The sequence below is a fragment of the Onychomys torridus genome, chromosome 8 (genome assembly GCF_903995425.1).
Source record: "Onychomys torridus chromosome 8, mOncTor1.1, whole genome shotgun sequence".
NCBI lineage: Eukaryota > Metazoa > Chordata > Mammalia > Rodentia > Cricetidae > Onychomys > Onychomys torridus.
The window spans coordinates 85174782-85197522 of record NC_050450.1 but is presented as its reverse complement, the minus strand read 5'-3'; the positions used below and the strand labels follow the sequence as shown (position 1 = coordinate 85197522).

The following is a 22741-nucleotide window of genomic DNA, read 5'->3' as shown; positions in this document are numbered from 1 at the left end:
TCTTGAGTGCTCTGGGTTGTGATAGGGCAGAAGTGGTCTGACTGGGCATTTGTAGGAATGAGGGCTGTCTGCAGTTCCTGTTTACCGTCTTTCAGCAGTGCTGGTCTTGGAGGACCTTGAGACTCAGCGTGTGGTGGAATTGTTCTTTTCTAGAGTGCCAGGCGCCCTCTTGAGGATTCTTGGAGAATTGCACCGTGTGTGTGTGTGTGTGTGTGTGTGTGTGTGTGTGTGTGTGTGTGTGTGTGTGTGTGTGTGTGTGTGTGTGTGTGTGTGTGTGTGTGTGTGTGTGTGTGTGTGTGTGTGTGTGTGTGTGTGTGTGTGTAGACAGTCTTCATTTTGAGCTGCCTCTCATATTGAGGATCCAGTATGCACCAGACCTTGTCCTGGCACCAGAAGGCTTTGGTACCACTGATTTGGAATTACCTGTGTGAAACATCCCTTCCACTTAGGATACTTTTGGCATTTTCCCCCCAATGCAATTGTGGTATCTCCATCATCTTTCCAATAACTAAATTCAAAATGATAATCGTGTCTCCAGGTAAAGCTGTGTGGGGTTGGAAGTCCCAAGGCAGCGCTGACCCCTGTGCCTATCCCCCCCCCCCCATGGTTTGCCCAGGCACTTCCCCTGATGGCCAGTCATCCTCTCTTCCTGTTGTCCATCCATGGGAGACCTGGCTTAATTCACAGCTTTGCTTCAAGCCGAGTCAAGATTTTAGATTGTTAAGTCCACATTCTTTCTTTTTGCCCCAACTGGCCCTCCCTGTCTTCCAGCCAGTCAAATCTTCAGGTCTGCCCTGAGGCCCAGCAGTTAAGAGTGCCTCCTGGACCAGACTGACGGGAGCCTGAGCGTGGAGTCCACCGTTCCTTCCTGTTGGAGTAAAGACCAGTCAACCTTCATTTGAATGGCTGCCTAGGCCCTCGACACTGTCCACAGAGCCCATCCAAGAGCCAAACCATCAACTTTCCTTGAGCTAGCCTGAGCCTCCCAACCCACTAGACCCTGGCTGGATCTGGGTGGTGTAGTTCCACACATCTATTACTCAGCATTTGGGAAGCTGAGACAGTAGGACTGCTAGCCTGGGCTATCTAACAAAACCCTGTCTCAAAAAAGGGCGTGGAGAAGCCCCACTATAGCTCAATTCTGAGGCTGCAGTGCCTGTCAGCATTTGGCAGGCCGAGGCCAGAGGACTGCAAGCTGAAGTCCAGCCCGAGGTACACAGCAACGCTGTCTCCAAAGGCAGTTGAGAAAGAAAGAAAAGAGCCTTTCGGAAGGGAATGGTCTTGTGGAACCAGCAGAAACGGCCATAATCTTATCTCCCCTCTCCCCACCGGCCCCTGTCCGGTTGGCCCCGGCATTAGGCTGAGAGAGGACACACAGTGGAGATAACATAAACCATAGAGGGCCTGGTCCCTGTGTCTGCAGGGAATTTAACATTGGGTCTATCTCAAACTTCAGCCCTTTGGCTATGGGGGAGGGTGAGCACAGGCTGGTCTTCCTGCTGCTGTGCTGGGAAGGTGGTGGGGGAGGGTGTGCTCGCTGTTATAAAAAGGTCCTGATGTATGTAGGCCTCAGCTGGCTTGGGGGATGGGTTGAAGTTATTTCTGGCATATGGTGCTAGGTCAAGTGTGTTCATGTTAATAGTCTCCGTAAATAAACTGGAGATGTGAGGCAGGAGGATCACAAGTTCAAGGCCAGGCCATATAGCAAGACTGTCTAATTCGACAACAGCAAAACAGGACTGAGCAAATGACCACCACACAGACAAAAGCCAGGCGTAGTAGCTTTGCTTGTGACACCAAGATTTGGTAGGCTGAGGTAGGAGGGCTGCTCTGAGTTCAAGACTAGCCTGGGCTACATAGTGAGTTCTAGGCCATCCTTGGCAACAGTAGACCATCTCTTAAAACAGATCCAAACAAAATCCTCCACTACCACTAAAAGCCCCTGGAAATGCAGATTCCACTCATTCCTTGAGACCAGAGGAGAAAAAGCCTGTGATCAGAAGTAGCCACAGTTGAGGGTCTCCTGATCTTGGCACCCCAGGAACTTCCTCTTGGGACATTTACAGACACAGAGCAAGGACTTGGAGGCTGTTGTTACAGTGGAGGAGAGGAAGAAGAAAGTGAGAGGCCAAGCTGCTTCCCAGCATTCTTCTCTGAGACGCTGAAGAAGCCCCGTGAAAGAAGGGAGGGTCTGAACATGGACACAAGACAACCCTCCTCTGCTTCGGGCAAACAGCTGCTTCTGGGAACCGGGAGGTGATAGGGGCTTTTTTGGGGGCGGGGGGTTGAGACAGGGTTTCATTGTGTAGCTTTGGAGCCTGACCTGGAACTTGCTCTGTAGACCAGACTGGCCTCGAACTCACAGAGATCTGCCTGTCTCCACCTCCCCAGTGCTAGAATTAAAGGTGTGTGCCACCACCACCCAGCAGATGGAGGCATTTTAAAAGCATGAAACATGCTACTTTTGAAACATCACCCTGTAGCTGGGTGTGGTGGCTCAGGTAATATCAGTGCTTAAGAGGCTGAGACAAAAGGATTGCTGAACATTGAACATTCAAGGCCAGGCTGGGCTACATAGGGTGGTCCAGGGAGCCTGGGTATAGTATAAACACTCTGTCTCAAAAAAAACAAAACAAAAACAAAAACAAAAAAAAAACAAACTGGAGACACACACAGAGAAAGGAGACAGACAGACAGACAGAGACAGAGAGCTCAGTAACTAAATTGCTTGCTTCTCAAGTGCCAAGGACCTGAGTTTGAATTCCCAGAACCCTATGAAAATGCATGTTGTTGGGGCTGGAGAGATGCCTCAGAGGTTAAGAGCACTGGCTTCTCTTTCAGAGGACCTGGGTTCAATTCCCAGCACCCATGTGGCAGTTCACAACTGTCTGTGACTCCAATTCCAGGGGATCCAACACCTTCACACCAATGCACATAAAATAAAGTTAAATAAATTATTTTTAAAAAGAAAAGAAAATGCATGTTGTCATCTCACTGACAAGATGGGAGATGGGTACAGGGAATGTCATGGACTTCACCAGCCAGCTAGCCTGTAGTGGGTAGCCATCCCAGCATTGGCCTGGAAGTTCCAACCCCCATTGAGGCTTCGGTAATGGTCATGCCCACAAGGCGGGGCGGAGGAGGAAATGAAAGACCCAGGATCGAGAGGAGGTCTCACTCTCTTGGTTCTGGGACCCTGGACACAGGAGGTAGACCGAGCAGAGTTCTCCAAAGAACACCGCCGGACTGTGCCATACCTTTCTCAGACCCTGCAACCTATCCCTTCATTTGTAAGTTACCCCACAAAATAAACCTCCCTTTTAACTGCGTGGAGTGGCCTTAATGATTTCACCAATACTAGCCTACACCCTTCTTAGCGACATGCCAGGCCAACAAGAGACCCTGTCTCAAACAAATGAAAAGATGGAAGGTGCCAGAGGAAGGACACTTGAGGCTGTCCTCTGATCTCCACAGGAAAATACACGTGTGCACACCCACACCCATCCACACCCCACACCCACACGAACATGCACATACAAAAACCAGGCAAACAAAACCACACAGCTGAGGCCAGAGGTCTGGAAGCCGGCATGTCAGCAGGTCCTACTCCTTCTCAGGAGCTCAGAGCCACCCTCTGCTTCTGCTGGCTTACAGCATTCTGGACCTTCCCGGCTGTGGGGGGCGGCCAGCCAGTTTGCACACCTCCCAGAGGGCATACTTGCCATAGTGCTCTTCCCTCTTCCCTGTGCCCGACGTCCCTTCTTGTTCTCACAAGGAACCAGTTGAATCTGCCAAGTCCCTGCTTCCGAATAAGACCACAGTTCCAGGAACAAGGAACATCCTGTGTGTGTGTGTGTGTGTGTTTGCACATGTGTCATGCCATGACACATGGATGATAGAGGACAACCTTATGGAGTCAGCTCCATCCATCTTTACATGGGCTCCAGGGATCTGTCTCAGGTCATCAGTTGCAAGGTGACATGTCTTTACTTGCTAGCCAAATAAGTTAACTTTTGTCAAGCTCTTCCCCCAGTTCTTGGTCAGTGCTGAGGACTGAACCCAGGATTGGCCTTCTGCACTCTAGGCAAGCACTCTACCCTTGAGCTACATCCCTACTCCTTTGGAAATGGACCTTTTGGAGCGACAGGAGTCAACACACAGCAGTGGCTAGGAGCCTTCCCCAGAACTATATTTTTCAATGAGTGGACACAGGCCAAAGTGTAGGACAGTCTTTATTGGAGCTTGGAATGTTAGAGCAATTCACCTGACTCAGGCAAACAGAGAAAATGAGCAGCAACAGTGGCAGACACCAGCAGCGGGGGTGTCCTGGCTACATTAGGAATCCTGCTCGCCGGCAAGCAGGACACACACACACACACACACACACTCCTACACAAACTCACACTCACACTGGCTCAGTCCCTCCTGGGTGAGTCTGAGGCCAGGCACCTCAGCCTGTTCCACACCTCTTGGAGAGGCTCGTCCACTCTGGGGCATCTGCTAAGCTGGGCCTGAAGGGACCAGTCGTGGGCCTGGGGTGAAGCAGCTGGGAGCTGCAGGTGCTTTGCAGTTTTGGAGAAGGGGATGCAGGGCAAGGGACGGACGGGTCAGGACAGAGGGAAGATGCTGAAGAGAGGACAGATGGGAAGGAGGGCATCTCCTCTCCTTCACTCAACCTTGCAGCACGGCCAGCGCTCTGGGCACAGAAAGTCTGGGTGGCATCAAGGGCCCCCCCCCTGTGTCCTAGGAAGGCACTAAAGTGGGGAGCAAATCTGAGGAACCTGGCATCTCCCCAAAACACTCCCAGACGAGGAGGATGGCTGAGCGAGCAGGGTCTGACATGCCAGCTGCTGGGGTAACAAGACTGGGAAGCAGATCCCACTTCCACCCCAAATGGTGGAATGGGAGTGGGCTGAGATACAGCCCCTCTGGCCCGCAGAGGGGAGAGGGCGGGAGGCTTGGCGGCCCCTTTGCCCTCAAGGGCAGTGAGCGGGAGCCTGACCTCACCCATATGTCCACGGTAGGAATGGGAGCAGGAGTAAGGACCCAGAGTCTCCTGCCCCGAGGCCAGGGCTACCAGAGCACAGCCCCATCCAGGTTCCCATAGCCTGGCTCAGCGCGCAGCCTCCAGTACGTATGGTTGGTCACCCACCACTCCTTGCCGCTGCTGTCCGTCTGCCTCCTGGGGGAAGAGCAGCAGTAGGTGTGGGTTGAGGCCTGTAGGATGCAGGCTAGTTCCCGGTGGGGTGCTGCCTCCCACAATCACCCTAGTCAAAGCCTAAGCCGGTAGTGAGGAGCGGGGCTGCAGGGGACCCAGAGGGGCGGGCGGGGCTGAAGCACCTGAAGAAGCGTGCCTGGTGCACGATGTTGTTCTCCTCCATCACTCGTCTCCTGTCTCGCTGCAGCTGCTCTATCCTTCTCTTCTGGGCCTCCGCGGCCTGGATGTTCCCCTCCTCCAGATACCTGATGATCCGGGCATCAGTCAGTGCGCTGGCTAGTCAGGGCTCCCCAAAGCTGAGGCCCCTGCCCCACCCCCATTTTAAGGAGTTCCTGGGGAGGTCAGCCAGGCACTGACCTCTGGTCAGGCCGGAGCCGCGTGTCGGTGGAAGGCAGTGTCCGTTTGAGCTCGGCCGTCAGCTCATTCAGCTCCAAGGCGAACTGAGTGAAGCCGAAGTTTCGCTCATGGTCTGGGGGCATTGAATCTGGGGGAGGCAAGGGGCTGGGGCAGGTGGACTGTGTCAGACATCCTCCCCCTCCCCACCCCGGTCTGGATACCCCACTTACTGGGTTTCCAGATGCACTGCCCAGCCGGTGGGGGGCCGCGGTACAGACCCTCATGCCACTTCCCGAAGAGGCGGTGGAGGACGCGACCACTCCGGCTAAGCACGGCACCTTGTACCTCGTGGATGTTGGAGCTCCAGTACTTGGCCTAGGGTGGAGAAGGCAGGGCCTGAGTGAGGGGCTGCCCCTCTTCCCCGAGGGTGGAGAGGCGGGTCCGGGTGGGCTGGGGGGGGGGGGGGGGGACACGCCTACCTTGCAGAAGGTGATCTTGCAGTGACAGGAGCTATCCTGTGTGTTTCGGATAAGCACCTCTCCATAATGCTCAATCCAGCGCTGGCCACTCAGGATGTTGTGAATACAGGACGTCACCTTGTTCCACTGAAAGTGGTCCCCAAACCTGAGAGAGACGGGGCACATGAAGGCAGCAGTCAGCTAGCCCTGGGAAACAAGTGGGCTGTGGAGGGAAATGCTCCCATCTTCCTGTATCAAGTCTCACAGGCCTCAAAGGAATACCACCGAGTCCTGGCACCAGCTCTCTGAGGCATGACTCTTGTTCGTCAAGTGGAGTTGCCATCACAGGACGCTCCACTGAGCATGTCTGGATTCCACAACAAAGTTCCTGAGTGCCTATGTCACGGACATGAGACTAAGAGAGGGTCACTGACACACCTTAGTTCTGGGTTGCTTTTGTTTTTGAGACAGGGTTTCTCTGTGTGGCTTTAGATCCTTTTCTGAAACTCAGTCTGTAGCCCAGGCTAGCTTCCAGCTCACAGATCTGCCTGTCTCTGCCTCTTGAGTGCTGGGATTAAAAGTGTGTGCCACCACTGCCTGGCTAGTTCTGGTTTTTTTTGTTTGTTTGTTTTTTGTTTTTTGTTTTTTTTTTTAGACAGGGTCTCACTGTGTAGCCCAGGCTGCCTTGAACCCACAGATATCCACTTGTTTCAGCCTTTCAAGCGCTGGGATTAAAATCAGTATGCACCATCACACCAACCCCCTGCCACTCTTTTCTTTTTTTTGAGCTGAGGCTCGAACCCAGGGCCTTGAGCTTGCTAGGCAAGCACTCTACCACTGAGCTAAATCCCCAACCCTTGCCCCTGCCACTCTTAGTAAAAGGCCCTTATCCCTTTCAGCTTCGGCGGCCCATCTGCAAGATGAACTCAGACGAAGATTTTCTTTTTTTTTCTTTTCTTGTTTGTTAGCTTGTTTTTGGCTTTTGGTTTTTGGAGACAGGGTTTCTCTGTGTAGCCCTTGCTATCCTGGAACTCATTTTGTAGACAGGGCTGACTCTGCTCCCCGAGTGCTGGGATTCAAGGCATGCCCTGCCACACCCAGATGAGATGAGGGTTTTCAAACATGGTGTGTGATCCATTAGTCCCAGCATCCATTTAGGTTTCTGTATGTGTGTCTGGGGGTGGGGGTTACCTCGCATGCATGTGGGTTTGAAGTCTCAAGTGCATTTCTTAATTCGAGTGATGATCAAAAAGTTGTGAAAGACACTTAGTCAGATGACCTCGTTAGGCCCCCACCACCCCGGTTCTCAGACACCTCACCTTCTTTACAGTAACTGAAGCAAATGTAGGTGTAAAATGTACAAACACAGCCTGCTGTCAGCTCCAGCAGCTTCAGGCTAGACTCGACCCTTCTACCCTGCCACAGCACAGGCCCACTGGCAGCCAGGAGAAGGGCAGGCCTGGCCACTGGGGCTTACAGTACTCACCTGGGCAGGCTGACGTTGACTGTCCCCACAGGCACAATCTCCAGGGATTTGCCCCAGAATTTGTTCTGCCACTTCATGTCTGGGGGTGGAGGGGCAGAGATAAGGCCAGAGTGTTCCAGCCACCCCCATCCTGCTGCCCGTGACCCTGGTGCCCATCCAGCCCCACCCCCCCTTACCTTGCCAGAAGATGAAGTTCTCAGATTCTGCGTGACATGCGGAGATCGGGGGATGATGGGAGACCTTGATGAGCAAAGACGTCCTTAACACTGCCCCTGAGGAGCTTGGGGTCTTCTCCTAACCTCCCCCCACCTCCAATTCTCTGATTCCTACCTAATTTCAGAGGAATCAGTTAATTCTTGTTTGTTTGTTTGCTTGCTTTTGTTTTTGAGACAGCGTGTCTCTATATAACCTCTCTGCTGTCCTGGAACTCTCTGTAGACCAGGTTGACCTGCCTCCCAAGTGCGGAGATTAAAGGCCTGCGCCACCACTGTCCAGCTTGTCAGTTATTTCCAAGTCATTCGTTCCTGCAATCTCCAGGCACCATCCAAGTCCATTATTCCCCCCCACACACACACACCCTGTGTTCTCCTTGTTCATCTGCCTTGCTGGCCACCGACCCACCCTGGTGATGGAGCCATAAGCAGCTTTGGCCAGGCATTCCCCGCAACATACCAAACAAGGCCTCCAACCTCTGCCCTGAAACCCAGCCCTCCCCAAGGACCCTCTCCATCTGCCTCCTCCTCAGACAGCTGATCACTTCCTGCTGGCTCTCCTTCACACTCTCGGGAACTCTCGGCCTTATCCTCACTTGGAATGTCTCCACATCTGAGACCTTCAACTCGGACATTCCCGCAGCCTGGCCTCCATGCCTCCCAGTTCCCTGTCATTCTATCTCTAGCTGCAGCCAGGACTTCTCACTAGTCTGCTTTCTTGTGGTCTGCAGACACCATCCTGGCTTCCCTCCCTTCTGCCCAGCAGTTCTACCCTCTCACCCAGCACCCTCAGCCGCTTGCTCCCACCACGAGCCAGAAATGTCAGTGTGCATGGCTAGGTGGGTAAATGTGTTCTTCACCAACCATGACAACCTGAGTTTCTGGATTCTACATGGTGGGAGAGAACAGACTTCACAAGCTGTCCTCTGACCTCCATATTTGTGCTGAGCACATGTGCTCATACATACACATATACATGTAAATAAATGGAATAAACATTTTTTGACATGAGGGGCTGCAGAGATGGCTCGGCAGTTAAAAGCTCTTGCAGAGGACCTGAACTCAGTTCCCAGAACTCACATCAATAGTTCACAACCACCTGTAACTCTAGCTCCAAGGGCCTTCGTGGCTACCTGCACACCTGGGGCACACACAGACACCATAAATAAAAATAATAAATAAATCTTGGGGACTGGGGAGACGTCTCAGTAGTTAAAAGCACTGGTTGTCCTTTCAGAGAACCTAGTTTCGGTTCTCAGCACCCACATGGAGGCTCACAACAGCCTGTAACTCCAAGTTCCAGGAGCTCTGTCGCCCTCTTCTGGCCTCCACTGGCACTTTATAAACACGTGCATAGGCACAATGCAGGCAAACACACACATAATAAAATGAATAAATCTTTTTAAAAATGGCAACACAGCCACTCTGTGTACCTCTGGCTTTGACCTCACCTGGACACACAACCCACAGAGGGAACAGCCAATTCCACACAGTTCTAAATCTAGGCCTTGAGCACTCAGAAATCCTCTAAGGTCCTAACCTGAGCCAACTCTGTCATACCCTTTTGTCCTTGTAGTCGGAGGGAGAACAGAGCAGGAAAAGGCAACTCCTCCACTCTGCCTCATTCCGGCTCCCGGCTCCCTCCTCGCCCTCCAGGCTGGCTCCCCTGCCCGGAGCAGAAGCTCTTCCTCCATGGCTCCACAGCCCTCTCACACCACTCCTCTCCAGTCTTCCCTTCTATGTGGCCCTTTCTCTATGAACAAAAGGATTTCCTGTTCCTCCCATCCTAAGCAGCAAGCCTTCCTTTAATGTTCCACATAAACATTCATAGCACTTTTATTCATAAGACCCCAAACAGGAAACAATTCAAATGCCAATCAAAAGGGAAATAAGCCAGTTGTTGTCCCTCCACACAAAGGGATATTCATTAATAAAGGGAATAAACTATTGGCACACTCAACAATATGAATAAGGCTTTATGCTGAGTGAAGGGAGCCACCCATGAGTACACACTCCATGAGTGCGTTTTAAGCTTCCCCCTTCTAGATATGCACGTCTCTGCTGGCATCTGTGCCCTTCATTTCTGGCAGGGTACTAGTACAGAAGCCCCCTCTGTAGGTCAGAATGGGAGGATTCTTCCTAGTGTACACATTATTCTGCTGTGTAAAATTTCCACCTTCTTTAAGCCCTGATCTCAGGAGGCACAGGCATGTCTACATAGCAAGTTCAAGGCCAGCCAGGGTTACCCAGTAAGACCGTGTCTCAAAAAACAAAGCAAGACAACATCAACACAAACTAAACAAATGAACAAATTGTTTCAGCCCCCACAGTCCCTCTGGTGACCACCCTTTTCTCCTCTTTCCCTTGTGATAACATTTCTTAAAAATAGTCTCCATTTTTTTCTAGTTTTGAAATAAATTTTTTTTTCTTAAAAATTTAACTGCTGCGCAGTGGTGCAACACACCTTTAATACCAGCACTCAGGAGGCAGAGTGCCTAGATCTGCCTAGATCTCTGTGAGTTCGAGGCCAGCCTGGTCTACAGGGCAAGTTCTAAGACAGCCAGGGTTACACAGAGACACTCTGCCTCAAAAAACAAACAAACAAACAAACAACAACAAAAAATTATGTAGATGTATGTTTGTCTGTATGTAGGTATATGCACCATATGCCTCTAAAGAACAGAAGAGGGAATCAGATCTCCTGGAACTGGAGTTATAGTGGGTTGTAAGCCACATTGTGGTGTTAGAAACTGAACCTGGGTCCTCTACAAGAGCAGTGAGTACTCCTAACTCCTGAGCCATTTTTCCAGTCCCTAGTTTAACACACACACACACACACACACACACACGCACGCACGCACGCACGCACACACATACACACACTCAGGTAGAAAGATGGATCAACAGTTAAGAGCATGTACTGGGCAGCTCCCAAAACATCCTGCAGCTACAGCTCCAAAGAAATCCAGCACCTCCTTCTGGCCTCCCAGGGTTCTGCATTCACATGCTCACACACACACACACACACACACACACGCACACGCACACGCACACATATATACACACATTTTTTTTTATATACATACACTTTTTAAAAGTGTAAATGGGGTGGTGCTGGAGGGTTTTCACAGCAGTTAAGAGCACTGGTTGCTTTCCTAGGGGGTCTTACTAAGCAAGTAAATAAATCCAAGTTCCATTTCCAGTACCCATATGGCAGCTCACACACATCTGTTACTCCAGTTTCAGGGGACCTGATGTCCTCTTTTGTTCTGTACAGCACCATGTATGCAAGTACTGTACAGACATACATGCAGGCAAAACACCTACACATATAAAATTTAATATATATGCATACATATCTACATACGTGTGTGTTTATTTTATGTATGTATATGCATGGGAGCATGTGTACCACGGCATGTATGTGGAGGTCAGAGGACAATTTTCAGGAATTGGTTCTCTCTTTCCACCATGTAGATCATGGGCTTGAACTCAGATCATCAGGCTTAGTGGCAAGCATGCTTACATGCTGAGCCATCACACTGGTCTTTTTTTTTTTTGAGACAGGGTTTCTCTGTGTCGCCCTGACTGTCCCAGAACTCGCTCTGTAGGCCAGCCTGGCCTGGAACTCAGAGATAGATACCCCTGCCTCTATCTCCCAACCAGGCTTTATTTATTTATTTTTTTAAATTTTCACTCTTATTGGGGGTTTCCACTCCCTCCCCCCCCTTTTTTTTGAGACAGGGTCTCTCTTTATAGTCCTAGCTGTCCTAGAACTCACTATGTAGACCAGACTGGTCTCAAACTCACAGAGTTCCTTCTGCCTTTACTTCCCCAGTACTGGATTAAAGGCATATACCACCACACCCAGCCTTTTCCAACCTTTTGATGTGGCAATATCATGTTGTCATCTACAAATATGTCAGGCTGCAATCTCAGCCAATGGGCTGCAAGCTGGGTATACCTGCAACACTCTGTATAATTTCATCTCTCCCTGTCCTTTCTGTCCTTCACTCAAGAAGTCACTGGCAACCCCAGGTCCCAGGTCCTAGTGACACATCCCACAGGGGTTCCTGATTTTTCCCACCCTCTAAGCTGGGACCCCACTGATCTGTCACCTTTTCCCAGCCCCAGGTCTACAGGCCTTAAAGGACATTTCCTTTAAGACAGGACATTTCCCTGAGGAAGTCCCATCGGGGGCAATATGCTGCTAGCTCCTTTCTTCCCTCCCACCTTCTCTCTTGCTAGGTGGCATCAGCACCCAGGCATCTCCTCAGCTAGGAAGACAAGACCACGCAGCTTTCTCCCTCAGCCTCACCAGCCTCATTTCCCAACACTGCAAGGGGCCCCTCCCCACTCCTTCCAGTCTGCTGCCCACACAAGGCTGGCAGCTCCTTGGGGCAGCCAGCCCTCCACGCCATCACATGTCATAGTGCCTGGCACACGGTCACTCCCCATGCTCTTCTCCATCCACCCGGCTGCTGAGTTCTGTCAATGGTGGCACATACACAGCTCTTGAATTCAGCGTGCCACAGGCTAAGTGCATGTTGTCCTCGGCTCCTGGGCAGAAGACTTTAATGGCCTGATAATGGCCTCTGCCAACTGTTGCACACCGCAGCCTGAGTGCTCTTTACAGAGTGCCACTGTGAGCACACCGCTTCCCTGTGTTCCCCATGCCTCCCACTGCCTTCAGACTTAGAAGCAAATAAAACCCCAGAATGCATCTCACCTTCACCTACAAGCCTGACCTGCCTTCAGCCGTCTGAAACTTTGCTGAACGTGATTCACCCTATCCTACACACATGAAACAAACCAATCTTTTAGCTCTTTACCTGGACTTTCTCTCACCCACCCTTCAAGACCTTACCTAGCAGCGTTGCCCCGCACAGAACACCTTGGGCTGTGGCTTTCAGCACCCCCTCGCATCTGCAGAGCAGAGCTTTGCCCCATTAGCATGTGCCTGGCACAGGGCCACCGCTTCCTGCTCTCCTCCATCCTCTGGCCCCGCTGGCCCACCTTCTGGTCCCCAAACCCAGGCCTTCCCCTGCCCCAGCAGTGGAAACAGCCCTCCCACCTCGGGGCTCACACCTGCTCGCTGATAAAACGGAAACCCCGGTCAGGCCGCTCACACTCGTAGGTCTCTCCCAGGACCGGGTTGAAGGGTTTGCATCCAGCCCGGTGGTAGGTGGAGGAGTAGGCAGACACGGCAAAGGCTGCAATGTACACCTGCGGCAAGGCCGAGGACAGTGCCACAGGTGCCGGGAGGCCCCAGGAAGGGGACCGCAGCCCATCGCAAGCTAAGTCGGGGGGGTTTGATGCGGTGCTTCAGCAGCAGGGACCCACCCAGCCAGGATCGGAAAGACAGACAGAACCCTGGGGAGGACCAGTGACCCTGGGTGGGTACCATGCGCTCGCAGGGGTCAGCCATGCGGCTGGCCTGGTCCAGGAGGCTGCTATACTCCAGCTCCTCACAGAGCCTCTGCAGCGTGTTGAGCGGCTCGTTGAGCTGCACAGGCATGGACACCTTGGACAGGTCTTTGCCGATGTTGTTGCGGAGGATGTTCCACAGGCTCACGTCCATTCCGGGCCCACTGGCAGCTGGCAGGCAGCGGCGGCGAGGGGGCCCTACAGCGATCCCTGGAACACACACCCCTAGGCCAATGCAGTCACTTCCGTCTCCCTCTGGACACTGGTTTCCAGACATGCCAGGCCCACTGCACAGGACTACCTCCTAACCTCCTCAGGCATCCCAGCATCGCCCACTATGGGAGGTGACTGAGGATCTGACTGCTTGTGAGCTCCTGGGGATTTGGACGAGCAGCAGAGCTAAGAACCGCCCAGGCAGGACAGTTTCACTGCCATGCACACGTGCTCAGAAGTTGGGCCTGAGTCTCATCCTGGCCTCTCATGGACAAACAGACGCTGGGATGCAGATCATCCACTGTCTCCTCACTATTTTGTACAGGGACAGGGTCTCATTGGGTTGGAGCTCACTATGTAGCTGAGGATAATCTTGATCTGATCCTCCCGCCTCCACCTCCTGAGTGCTGGGATGACAGGCCAGTGCCACACCATTCTCGGTTTATGCAGTGCTGGGGACTGAACCCAGGGCTTTGTGCATGAGGCAAACACTCTACAGACCCAGCTACACCTCCTGTCCTCAGTCAGCTTTATAGAAGAAGAAATAAACCAGGCAGTGGTGGCCCATGTCTTTTTTGTTGTTGTTTTTTGTTTTTTCGAGACAGAGTTTCTCTGTGTAGCTTTGCACCTTTCCTGGAACTCACTCTGTAGACCAGGCTGACCTTGAACTCCCAGTGATCCGCCTGCCTCTGCCTCCTGAGTGCTGGGTTTAAAAGTGTGCGCCACCACCGCCCAGTGGCCCATGCCTTGAATCCCAGCACTCGGGAGGCAGAGGAAGGAGAATCTCTTGAGTTCGAAGCCAGCCTGATCTACAGAGGTGTTCTAGAACAGCCAGGGCTATACAGAGAAACCATGTCTCAAAAAAACAGAAAATAAAAAGAGAAAAAGAAAGAAAGGAAAGGAAATGTGCTCTAGAAAGTAAAATGGCAGACCCAAAGCTACTCTGCTAATAAAGTGCTCAAGCAGAACTGTCTGTCCCTCTTAAGGGACATGTCATACCCTATTAAGCCTCCCCCACTGCAGCCTACTGGAATGAAAGTCAGCACCATTCCCAAGCCTGGTCAACCTCCCAGAACTGTCCTCCAAATATTCCCCAGCTCATGGTTCCAAGGTCAATTCTGGAATCATTACCCAAAGCCCACCAGACACAAAGGACTGCCTCTACACGGGACCCGGGCCATGAGCAAACAGCATCTCTACATGGGACCTCAGCTTCACCCTTGCCCCACTCCCCACTCATCCCATTGGTACCTTTTTGATAGCAGTCGGCTCCCCTGAGGTCCAACACCTCCTCAGACAGGCTGGTGGTGATCTCACTGGTACATGACTCCTCTTCCTCAGAGCCCTGATCAGGGAGAGTGGATAGGTAGGGTAGACGGAATGGCAGTGCCCGGGACCTGGCAAGAATATGACCAGCTAGCCCTCGATGGAAAGAAGAAAGACTGGGCAAGGACTTTGGTCCCCAAGATAGCGTCCTGTCGTGACTGGTACTTGACTTGTAGGAAAGAGCTTGGGGAACTTGGCAAGACAGGGAAGCTTAGGGGTGCTAAGATCCAGGGTCTGGGGAGCAGGGTCAAATGAGCAAGAAAGATGAGATGGGGTCGTGGGAAGAAGATGACGTCAGAGACCACAGTAAGGTGAGGCGTGTCAAGCGGAGAGGAGTGGTTTCTGAAGAGTCACACAACGGGTATGCTCTCAGATAGCTGCTAAGGGGGAGAGAAACCTCTGGAACCCAAGCCCATCTTTCCCAGGTCCCTCCCTCCTGCTGCCGGCTTCCTCCTCCCTCACCTCATTCTCAGAAGAGCTAGCGGAAAGGAGAACCTCACAGGCGTCGAAGAACTCTGTGTGGGAGTCAGCGAGGGACAACACACTGCTCTGGGACAGCTGGGGGGTCAGCTCTCGGCCTTTCATGTACAGAGCTTCTTGCTGTGGGAGCCAGATGGACGTGAGACCTCAGAGGCCACTGGGGGTGGGTTCCTGGAGAGGCAAGCCACCCCACCTCCCCCACCAGACTTGACGCCCGCCACGCAGGAGGAGCAGCAGAGGGGAAGAGAAGGGTTGAGGGACAGGGGAAAATTTGGACTTGGAAGAGGTGGTGGGCACCAACGGAGCCTGGCTCCAAACCCTTTTCCTGTACGGGCCCACTAAGTCAGGACCACCCCCCAACCCCCACGCACCCCGCCGTGGACAGGTACAACTGTGTCCCCACCATGAAGATTAGAAGCCTGGGGCTTGGAACACACAGCTGGCATGCAGTGGCACCACACTCAGACTCTAGTTCAGCCTGGTTATGACTGCGGGACCACGAGCCCATCGATTAGATTCTCTGGGCTTTAGTTTCATGATGCAGGCATGTCCAACCTGTAGTCCATGAGCTGTACACAACTAAATGTAGCCAAGGGTAGCTATGAACGCAGCTCAATACAAAGTCATAAACTTACTGAAAACATTATTGAAAACAATTGTTTTTGTTGTGGTTGTTAACTCGGTGATGTGGTTCTTGAGTGTGAATTTTGTACACGACAATGCCACATTGCAATGTCAAAGGCTGGGCAGGCCTGGTGGAGGGTAAGAACCAATGCCTCATGGGCTCTGAAGCAAAAGCAAAAGTTCTCAGAGGCTGGACATGGGGCTCAGGGTAGCCTGCTTGCCTCGCATGTCAAGGCCCCGGGGTCAAGCCTTAGTACAGCAAACAGAACAAGACGTGAGGTACAAGCCATCTGCAGGACCCGTCAAGAGGGCTGTGATGCTATGTGAGAGAAAAGCAAGCTGGATCCCTTTCCGCCACCTACCTCTAGACTCCACATCAACCCTGCGCCCTGCCTCTGACCCTCACCTTGGAGAGAAAGCCCCGGGAAGTTAGCAAGCACCCACTGTCCATCCTAGATCCTTACCTCCTCCGGGTTGAGGGAACTGAAGGAGTCCGCTGTGGTGTCTGAGGAGATGGATAGTGAGTGGAGGCGTCTCTGACCATCTGGGGCCTCAGAGACCTAAGGCAGAGGGTGAGGGACTAGGTGTGGGAAGGTGAAATCCCACCCCCCCACACCTGCCACCCTCACCCACTCAGGGAAGGGACAGCCTCTGTCAACCCTGAGCCCTGGCACAGATTTGCCGATGGGACCTGCAGTCCTCAGTCTCAGGCCCTCCCTCTGATCAGCTGCCATGTCCCTGAGGCTCACCGCCATCCTTGACAGCTCTGAGCCCTGATGCAGGTCTCTCAGTCGATCCCGTTCTGTGGTGAGGGCAACCAGGACGCTGCTGAGGGAGTTGTGCACTGGCAGGGGCAGGCCAGATGGTCAGACCCTTCTCTCTCTCTCTCTCTCTCTCTCTCTCTCTCTCTCTCTCTCTCTGACTTCTTGACCCACTCCTGACCACCACCTAGCCTATACTTACCCTTCTGGGCCAGGGCCCAGAAACTGCGCTGCAGGTGGGCATAGTCTGGAGGTGGCAGCCCACGGTGGCCGGAAGAGTCCCGAGACTCCAGGTACCGGGATAGGTTGGGAACAGAGCCATGGAGACGACCAACCTGTCGGTGAACATGAGGGGTCAAGGGACAGCTTCCCCCAGGGCATGGCATCCCTGCAACTTCGGGCTTGCACCCCAGCTCACCCGTCCAATGGTGTCATCCTTGGCAAAGCCCTGTGTGCACCACATGCGACTGGTCCGTTTCCCCTTCTTGGGTCTCTCAGTTGTCACTGAGGCCTGGCAAATTGAGGAAGAGTAATTTCACTCACCGGGTTGGGAAAAACCATGGCGGAGAGCACAGATCGTGCAAGCACATGGGTGTGGCATGCTGTGACCCAGATAAAAGGAGCAAAGAGACAGCCTGGAGTCTGCTGTAGGGGGCAAGCAGGCCGGCCCCACGATGGGGTGGGGATGAGGGGCCCTGAGCAGTCCCTGCTTCCTCCCTTGACCCTTACCTGGTGTGTGGGGATCACGGGGGCGGAGGGGATTCGGTGTAGGGACTCCAGGCTCTGAAGGAGTCTGTGTAACTCCTGGAGCTTACCCTGGCATTCCGAGAGCGCTGGGGGAGAAGGAAGGAGGGGCATTGCTCTCTGGGAGGTACCAAGGTTTCTGGACTGTCCCCTCAGCTTCTTTACATCCAAAGATAAAGCTGACGGCCAAGGAGAGCCTGACACTGTCTCCTCTCTGTTCAGGAGCCCAGAGCATTTCCAGTCCTGTGGCGTGGCCGCTTCTGATTTTCTGGGAGGCCAGTAGCCTACCCCACCCTATTCACAGGCTACCCCTCACCTCTTCTGCCTGTGCCCAGGCTGGGTGTCCTATCTGTCTCTCCTTATTTCCACACACTGCTCTCTCTGGGCCACTGTCCTGGTCACAATTCTAGAATTTTACTGTATTGGCCTCAGGCAGGAGTCTCTGTTCCTGCTCTGTGCCTAGGGCATGATGAGCCTACTCTCTTCTGTAAGTTGGGGCTCCTCAGGGCACTGAGATTTGATCATCTTGGAGGCAAAGAGTATCTTCCCCAGCAGAGGGAGTTCCTCTGAGAAGGTGATGGAGGTAACATTTTCCTTGGTGTTCCCTGCCCAGATCTAAGAACAAGGGCCCTACCCACAGAGGCTCTGGGCCAGGGACCCTTACCATGAGAACAGCGGTCTAGCCCATCACTGTCCCTCAGCCAGGATGACACTTTCTCTCGAGGGCCAACCCCAGGTAAGGCTGAGGCACTACCTGCTGTTAGCATCTGGGTACCAGGAACCTGTGGGGGTAAGCCAAGGGTCAGGAAAGATGGTGCCCAGCTCTCTGGGTCTCAGTTCCCCACAGCCTCGATTCATAAATCTTCACATCACCTGCCCTCACTCCAGGGCCCACCTTACCTTTCGATGAGTGGCACCGGGCATGTCCAGACGCTGGGCCAAGCGATGGGCTCGGAGCTGGGCCACCCAGCTTTGGAACAGGTCCTGGGATTTGATCTGTAGAAATGACGGAGAGAAATAAGACTGGAGGGTTTGCTTTCCAGGAACAAAAATGCCAGGTCTCTGATCTCTAGGCAAGCACGGAATTTCCCTAGAGCACCCAGTTTGTACAAAACCCTATTGCAGACAGACAGTATGATGCCCCAAGCATCAGAGCTCCGAGCTCTGTATCTATTCATGTAACAGTCCACCGTGAGAGTGGGTCCACTCCTGACTGTTTCAGACAATGGAAACTTTCTTCTTGTCAGACTCAGAGAAGACCCCTCAGCTCCTACATGTATGCCCTGACACTTCTGCCAGGCTAGTGCCCAGAATACTTTGTCCCCACAGATGTCACCTTTAGGTGGTAGATATTGTCTTCTGTGTCAAGGTCAATGCGCTGGGCCTTTTTGTTGATGGACATGACTGATAGCCGGACATCGATGGAACCATGGAGCTTCCCCTTGGCGATCTGGAGTGGGGGGTTGGTGGGAGACAGGGGACAGGTTTGAGGGTCCCAGAAGCACAGAGTCACCACCTTCTAGAGGCCACTGTAGACTCAAGGGCCAAGCACCTCAAATCACATATAGAGGGGCTTGTTCATCATCTCATCTGCATGTCCAACTTCTTGTAGGTCTGAGAAGTCAGCAAGCAAGAAAAAAATACCAGCACCCCTGGAACTCTATGTGGTGGGAGAAAGAACACCCTTTGAGGAACCTGAGCGTTCAGCCTTGTTTCTTGTCCCCAGCACAAGAGGATGACAAGGACAGGGTGACAAAGTTCTCACTTTGGGGGCATCATCCAGATAAGTGCACAGGTGGCTAAGTATGTCCCCACCCTGCATCAGCAGGAAGGAGATTGAGGCCCTGGGAAGCAATTGTCTCATGGTATTTTGGGTTCTAGGAGTCACAAAGGAAACCCAAATGCACACATGCTCATCTCTAACCGTAAAAGGTCCAGTTTCTACACACAACCTATATACCATCTCTGTTTCCTTCAGCCATCTCTGGGTGACTTCTAAGACCTAATGCTATGGACTGCTGTGGGAACTGTGACTCCAGGGAATCATGGGGAGAAAAAACCTGTTTGTGTTCAGTACAGGCATACTTTCAAATGTGTGTGTGTGAGTGTGTGTGTGTGTGCGTGTGTGTGTCTAAATTGTTGAATCTGCAGATGTGGAGCCTAAGGCTGCAGAAAGCCAAAAGTAACTTGACAGAGGTTGCTGAAAGTGGAACTGAGTGAGAGTCAGACCCTGCTCTGGTTAACTCAAGATTCCCCCCACCTGCTCAGAACATTCTGGGGCAGGCTCCTCCCACACCCCAAACCTGACTTACATCTTGTCGAGTGGTGGCATAGTGGAGGACCCCATCCTCGAGCACAAAGTACCTCTGTATGGGAGGGGACAGGACCAGGCAGCCAAGAGCATGGGATAGGGAGAGAGCAAACAAACACACGTTTTTCTTCTCCTTCAGCACACATGAATGCCAGGGCTGTCTAGCAGTCTCCCACATGGAGCTCCTCCCTTGGCCTGACATCCTACCTTGTGCCAGCCCTTAAGAGGCCACTTCCTCTTCTTGAGCAGGTGTCCTTCCTGTCTCTCAGGCATGATGTCCTCTGCTCCCAGTCTGCCCCGAGGCTCCTCCACCACCTCCCACAGCTCGGAGGCCTGAAATCCAGCATAGATGGAGGGCAGCAGCTGGTGAGCCCACTACCTCAATCCATCCCCCAGGGACCCGAGCTAGGCCCACCCGTCACTGCTTTTCTGCTCAGACCTGCTGGGTACTACTGGGCTTTGATGATTGAGTACTCTCAGCCAGGGAGGGAGTGTCCCTTTCTTGGAAGTCCATGAGGAAGGAGAGGGTACTTCCTGAAGAGGAGAGTAGAGCAAGGTGGACAGGGAAGGAGTCACTTTGTCCTGTGGGAGCCCTTGAAGCAGAAGAAAGACCCATGAATACTCCCCTGCTGTCATGTCCCCACCTTTGGTCCCTCCTGCACTAAGATACACATCCTGCACTCACACACCATCCCCACACCCCCAGGATGCCCTGACACCACCATGAGCCTAGGCAGCAGCACCCAACTCAACCCCCACTGTGGCCACTGCCAGGAGGGGTAAGCTAGCCCAGGAGGGGTAAGCATATACCCCAGGGATCCAAGAAATGCTGTTTTCTTGAGGCAGGGCAGGGAAGAAGAAGCGGATCCAAGAAGGGATGAGAGGACTCAGTCTAGGCAGGCAAGCACTCCTCAGCCCAGCTGCCTTTTCCTCTGGGATCTCTTTGCCTGTCTCCATGGCTTGGCAACTCCTCTGCTACAACTGCCCTGCAGACCACCCCTCCAACTTTTACTAATTGGCCTCTTAACGGCCAGTTCTTGTGCTCCCATTTTCTGCATGGGGAAACTGAGGTTTGAGACAGTCCCATTTTCACATGCCTGGAGGATACCCACCTTGGATTTTCCCCCCCTGCCCCTTTCTCCAATGTCCTCTGTGCTCCTGAGAAGCACCTTCCACCCAGAAGGAGCAGGACACTGGCTGGCTGAGACACTGTGGGTGGGAGAAGAGGTGACCAGGAACATGTCCAGGTCCCGCAGCAGTACTCACAGGCGCCCTTGGCACTGGCTTTGGCCATCCTGGCTCCGCCAGGAGATCAATAATGCATGAGGCTCTATGTGTGTGTGAGAAGGGGGAGGGGACTGGAGGGGTGATGTTGCCCTGTGTCGGGGGGGAAGGCTCAGAGCTTATGCAGCTAGCAAGCACCTGAGGAGTTGAGGCCCAGAAGGGACAGGGAAGTGACAGTGTCAGTGTGGCCAGGAGGTCACAGCAGAAGGACCCAGGCGAAGGACCCAGGCTGCAAGAAGCTCACCCAAGGGGAAACTCCTGCATTCAGCCATTCAAAGTTTCCAAACTCTTCTGGTTTTGGGGTATTTCTATGGCCTTGTCCGGGCCCCTAGGGCTCGGGTTATTCGATGCTGGCCCCCTGCAGAGGTGGGAGGTGTCTGCCAGTAGGAAGGAGAGTCAGATGAGCCAGGTATCTTCCAGGTATCTTCCTAACCACCACCATTCTCAGCCTCTTTCCTGGAGGAGCTGACCCACCAGCTGCAGAGGAGAGGAAGCCCTCCAAGGATTGTCAGGTGGTGCCAGCAAGGTCCCCTTACCCCAAGGTCCATGGACGCCAGTGCTTCTTGGTCCGTACACTGATCCGCCTCTGAGTCACTGTCCCCGAGTCACCGGCTACCTCTTCTTCACAGAGCTGAGCAGTGGCAGCAGCTGCTGCAGGAACCAGGAAGGAAGGAGACGTCGGAGCCTCCCCTCCAGCCGGATCTCCCCACCTGCCCCTCCCCCATCACCTCCTCCCGCCAAGCTCTGGGCTGCCGCTCAGCTCTGCCCCCCTGCTCCCGGGAGGACTAAAGACGGAGTGGCATCTCATGACTTGGAAGTGAGGGGCACAGACCCCACTGGGCATCGTTCCACACGGACCAGAGGACAGGAAAACTGCTGGTTCAAGCCATTGGAGGCAAAGGGTTTATTCTAGACAGTGTGGCCTTGACCCCGGTGAGCACTCGAGGCCATTTTCTTATTCACCCTGCCTCTCAGTTTACACCTGAAATAGATGGCACATTTTGGACTAGCAAAGATATCAAGTTGACTGGAAAGGGACAGAGACACCCTCCCACCTCACACCACCCCTGCATACTCTGGGACATGACAGACTGCCAGAAGCATAGTCAGCAGAGCACTCAAGGGAGGGAGGGACAGCTGAAGCCCCACAGAGGCTATTCACCCCGAGTGAGGGACCATCAGGTCGGCTGTGGGGATCAGGAAATGCCTGTGCAGTGAGTCTCTGGGGTGGGAGCAGCTCTGGGGCAGTCACCAGGTGGCTGTTAGAAAGGAAAGCCAACTTAGGGGTCCCTCCCCGGACCCTCAGACACCTTCACCCACTGTTGGAGCACTATGCTCACTTGCCGAAGTAATTAAGAATTGGCTCTTGAGAAATACTTACAATTCATCCAAATGGATGTGCACCGAGTGACAGGTTTGGTGCCTGAGACATGGTGGCTCCAGCAGGCTGTGGCCATGAAGACTCTTGTACAGCCTCAGAAATGATGTGGGCCACTTGTCTACCCAACTTTGTCAGACTTCATGGTCTTACACACCTCGGGGATACCTGCTGTCTGGGCTCCCTTCAGAACCTCAGCACAGACAGAGTCTTCCAGGAGGGAAGAATGCTGTGAGCAGGTAGCAGGCAGGCCCCTGGAAGCACCGGGCCACTGTTTGACATCCAGAGCCCCAAGGGCTTTTTAAATGATGGAGCATCCCTGGGCATCCGCAGAGCTGGGCACAGTAAGAAGTTGGTCCGGGCCCAGGCCAGAGGATAGCTGCTGCAGATCCTTAACACCAGTGTGTGTCCAGGACTAAAGATGGTGGCATTGCTCCAAGTCTGGGCAGGAATGCTGAGGAGTCACTCCTCATTCAACCCCAT

At 53.2% G+C, this 22741-nt stretch overlaps 1 protein-coding gene across 3 annotated transcripts; it reads right to left on the bottom strand.

Annotated features, from left to right (window-relative positions):
* Positions 1–4214: 4214 nt before the first annotated feature.
* Osbpl7 (oxysterol binding protein like 7) lies at positions 4215–21587 on the bottom strand. 3 transcript variants are annotated; one of them, XM_036196570.1, is made up of 23 exons: positions 21417–21587; positions 20036–20189; positions 19804–19929; positions 19598–19651; positions 18622–18735; positions 18186–18281; positions 17950–18067; positions 17271–17374; positions 16960–17052; positions 16744–16876; positions 16530–16624; positions 16245–16340; positions 15139–15276; positions 14602–14695; positions 13115–13347; positions 12799–12936; positions 7675–7738; positions 7499–7577; positions 6034–6178; positions 5785–5929; positions 5576–5702; positions 5341–5463; positions 4215–5182 (listed from the first exon to the last, which is right to left on the bottom strand). In XM_036196570.1, the coding sequence occupies exons 2-23, from the start codon at positions 20108–20110 to the stop codon at positions 5074–5076; spliced, it is 2499 nt and encodes an 832-aa protein (XP_036052463.1). In that variant the 5' UTR covers positions 20111–20189; positions 21417–21587; the 3' UTR covers positions 4215–5073. The 3 variants fall into 3 exon arrangements, with proteins under 3 accessions (XP_036052463.1, XP_036052464.1, XP_036052465.1); XM_036196571.1 differs by having other exon boundaries at positions 20036–20130; XM_036196572.1 differs by lacking the exons at positions 4215–5182; positions 5341–5463; positions 21417–21587 and having other exon boundaries at positions 5582–5658; positions 20036–20130.
* Between the last annotated feature and the right edge of the window lie 1154 nt (positions 21588–22741).

What these genes read in the sequence shown, in the direction of transcription:
- Osbpl7 (XM_036196570.1), bottom strand. Translation starts at nt 20,110, where the DNA reads ATGGACTTCCAAGAAAGGGACACTCCCTCCCTGGCTGAGAGTACTCAA. An exon ending in CTGGGCCCTGGCCCAGAAGG is followed by an intron (nt 16,625 to 16,743) that starts GTAAGTATAGGC and finishes TGCCCCTGCCAG; the next exon opens with TGCACAACTCCCTCAGCAGC. An exon ending in GAACTTCATCTTCTGGCAAG is followed by an intron (nt 7,578 to 7,674) that starts GTAAGGGGGGGT and finishes CTCCACCCCCAG; the next exon opens with ACATGAAGTGGCAGAACAAA.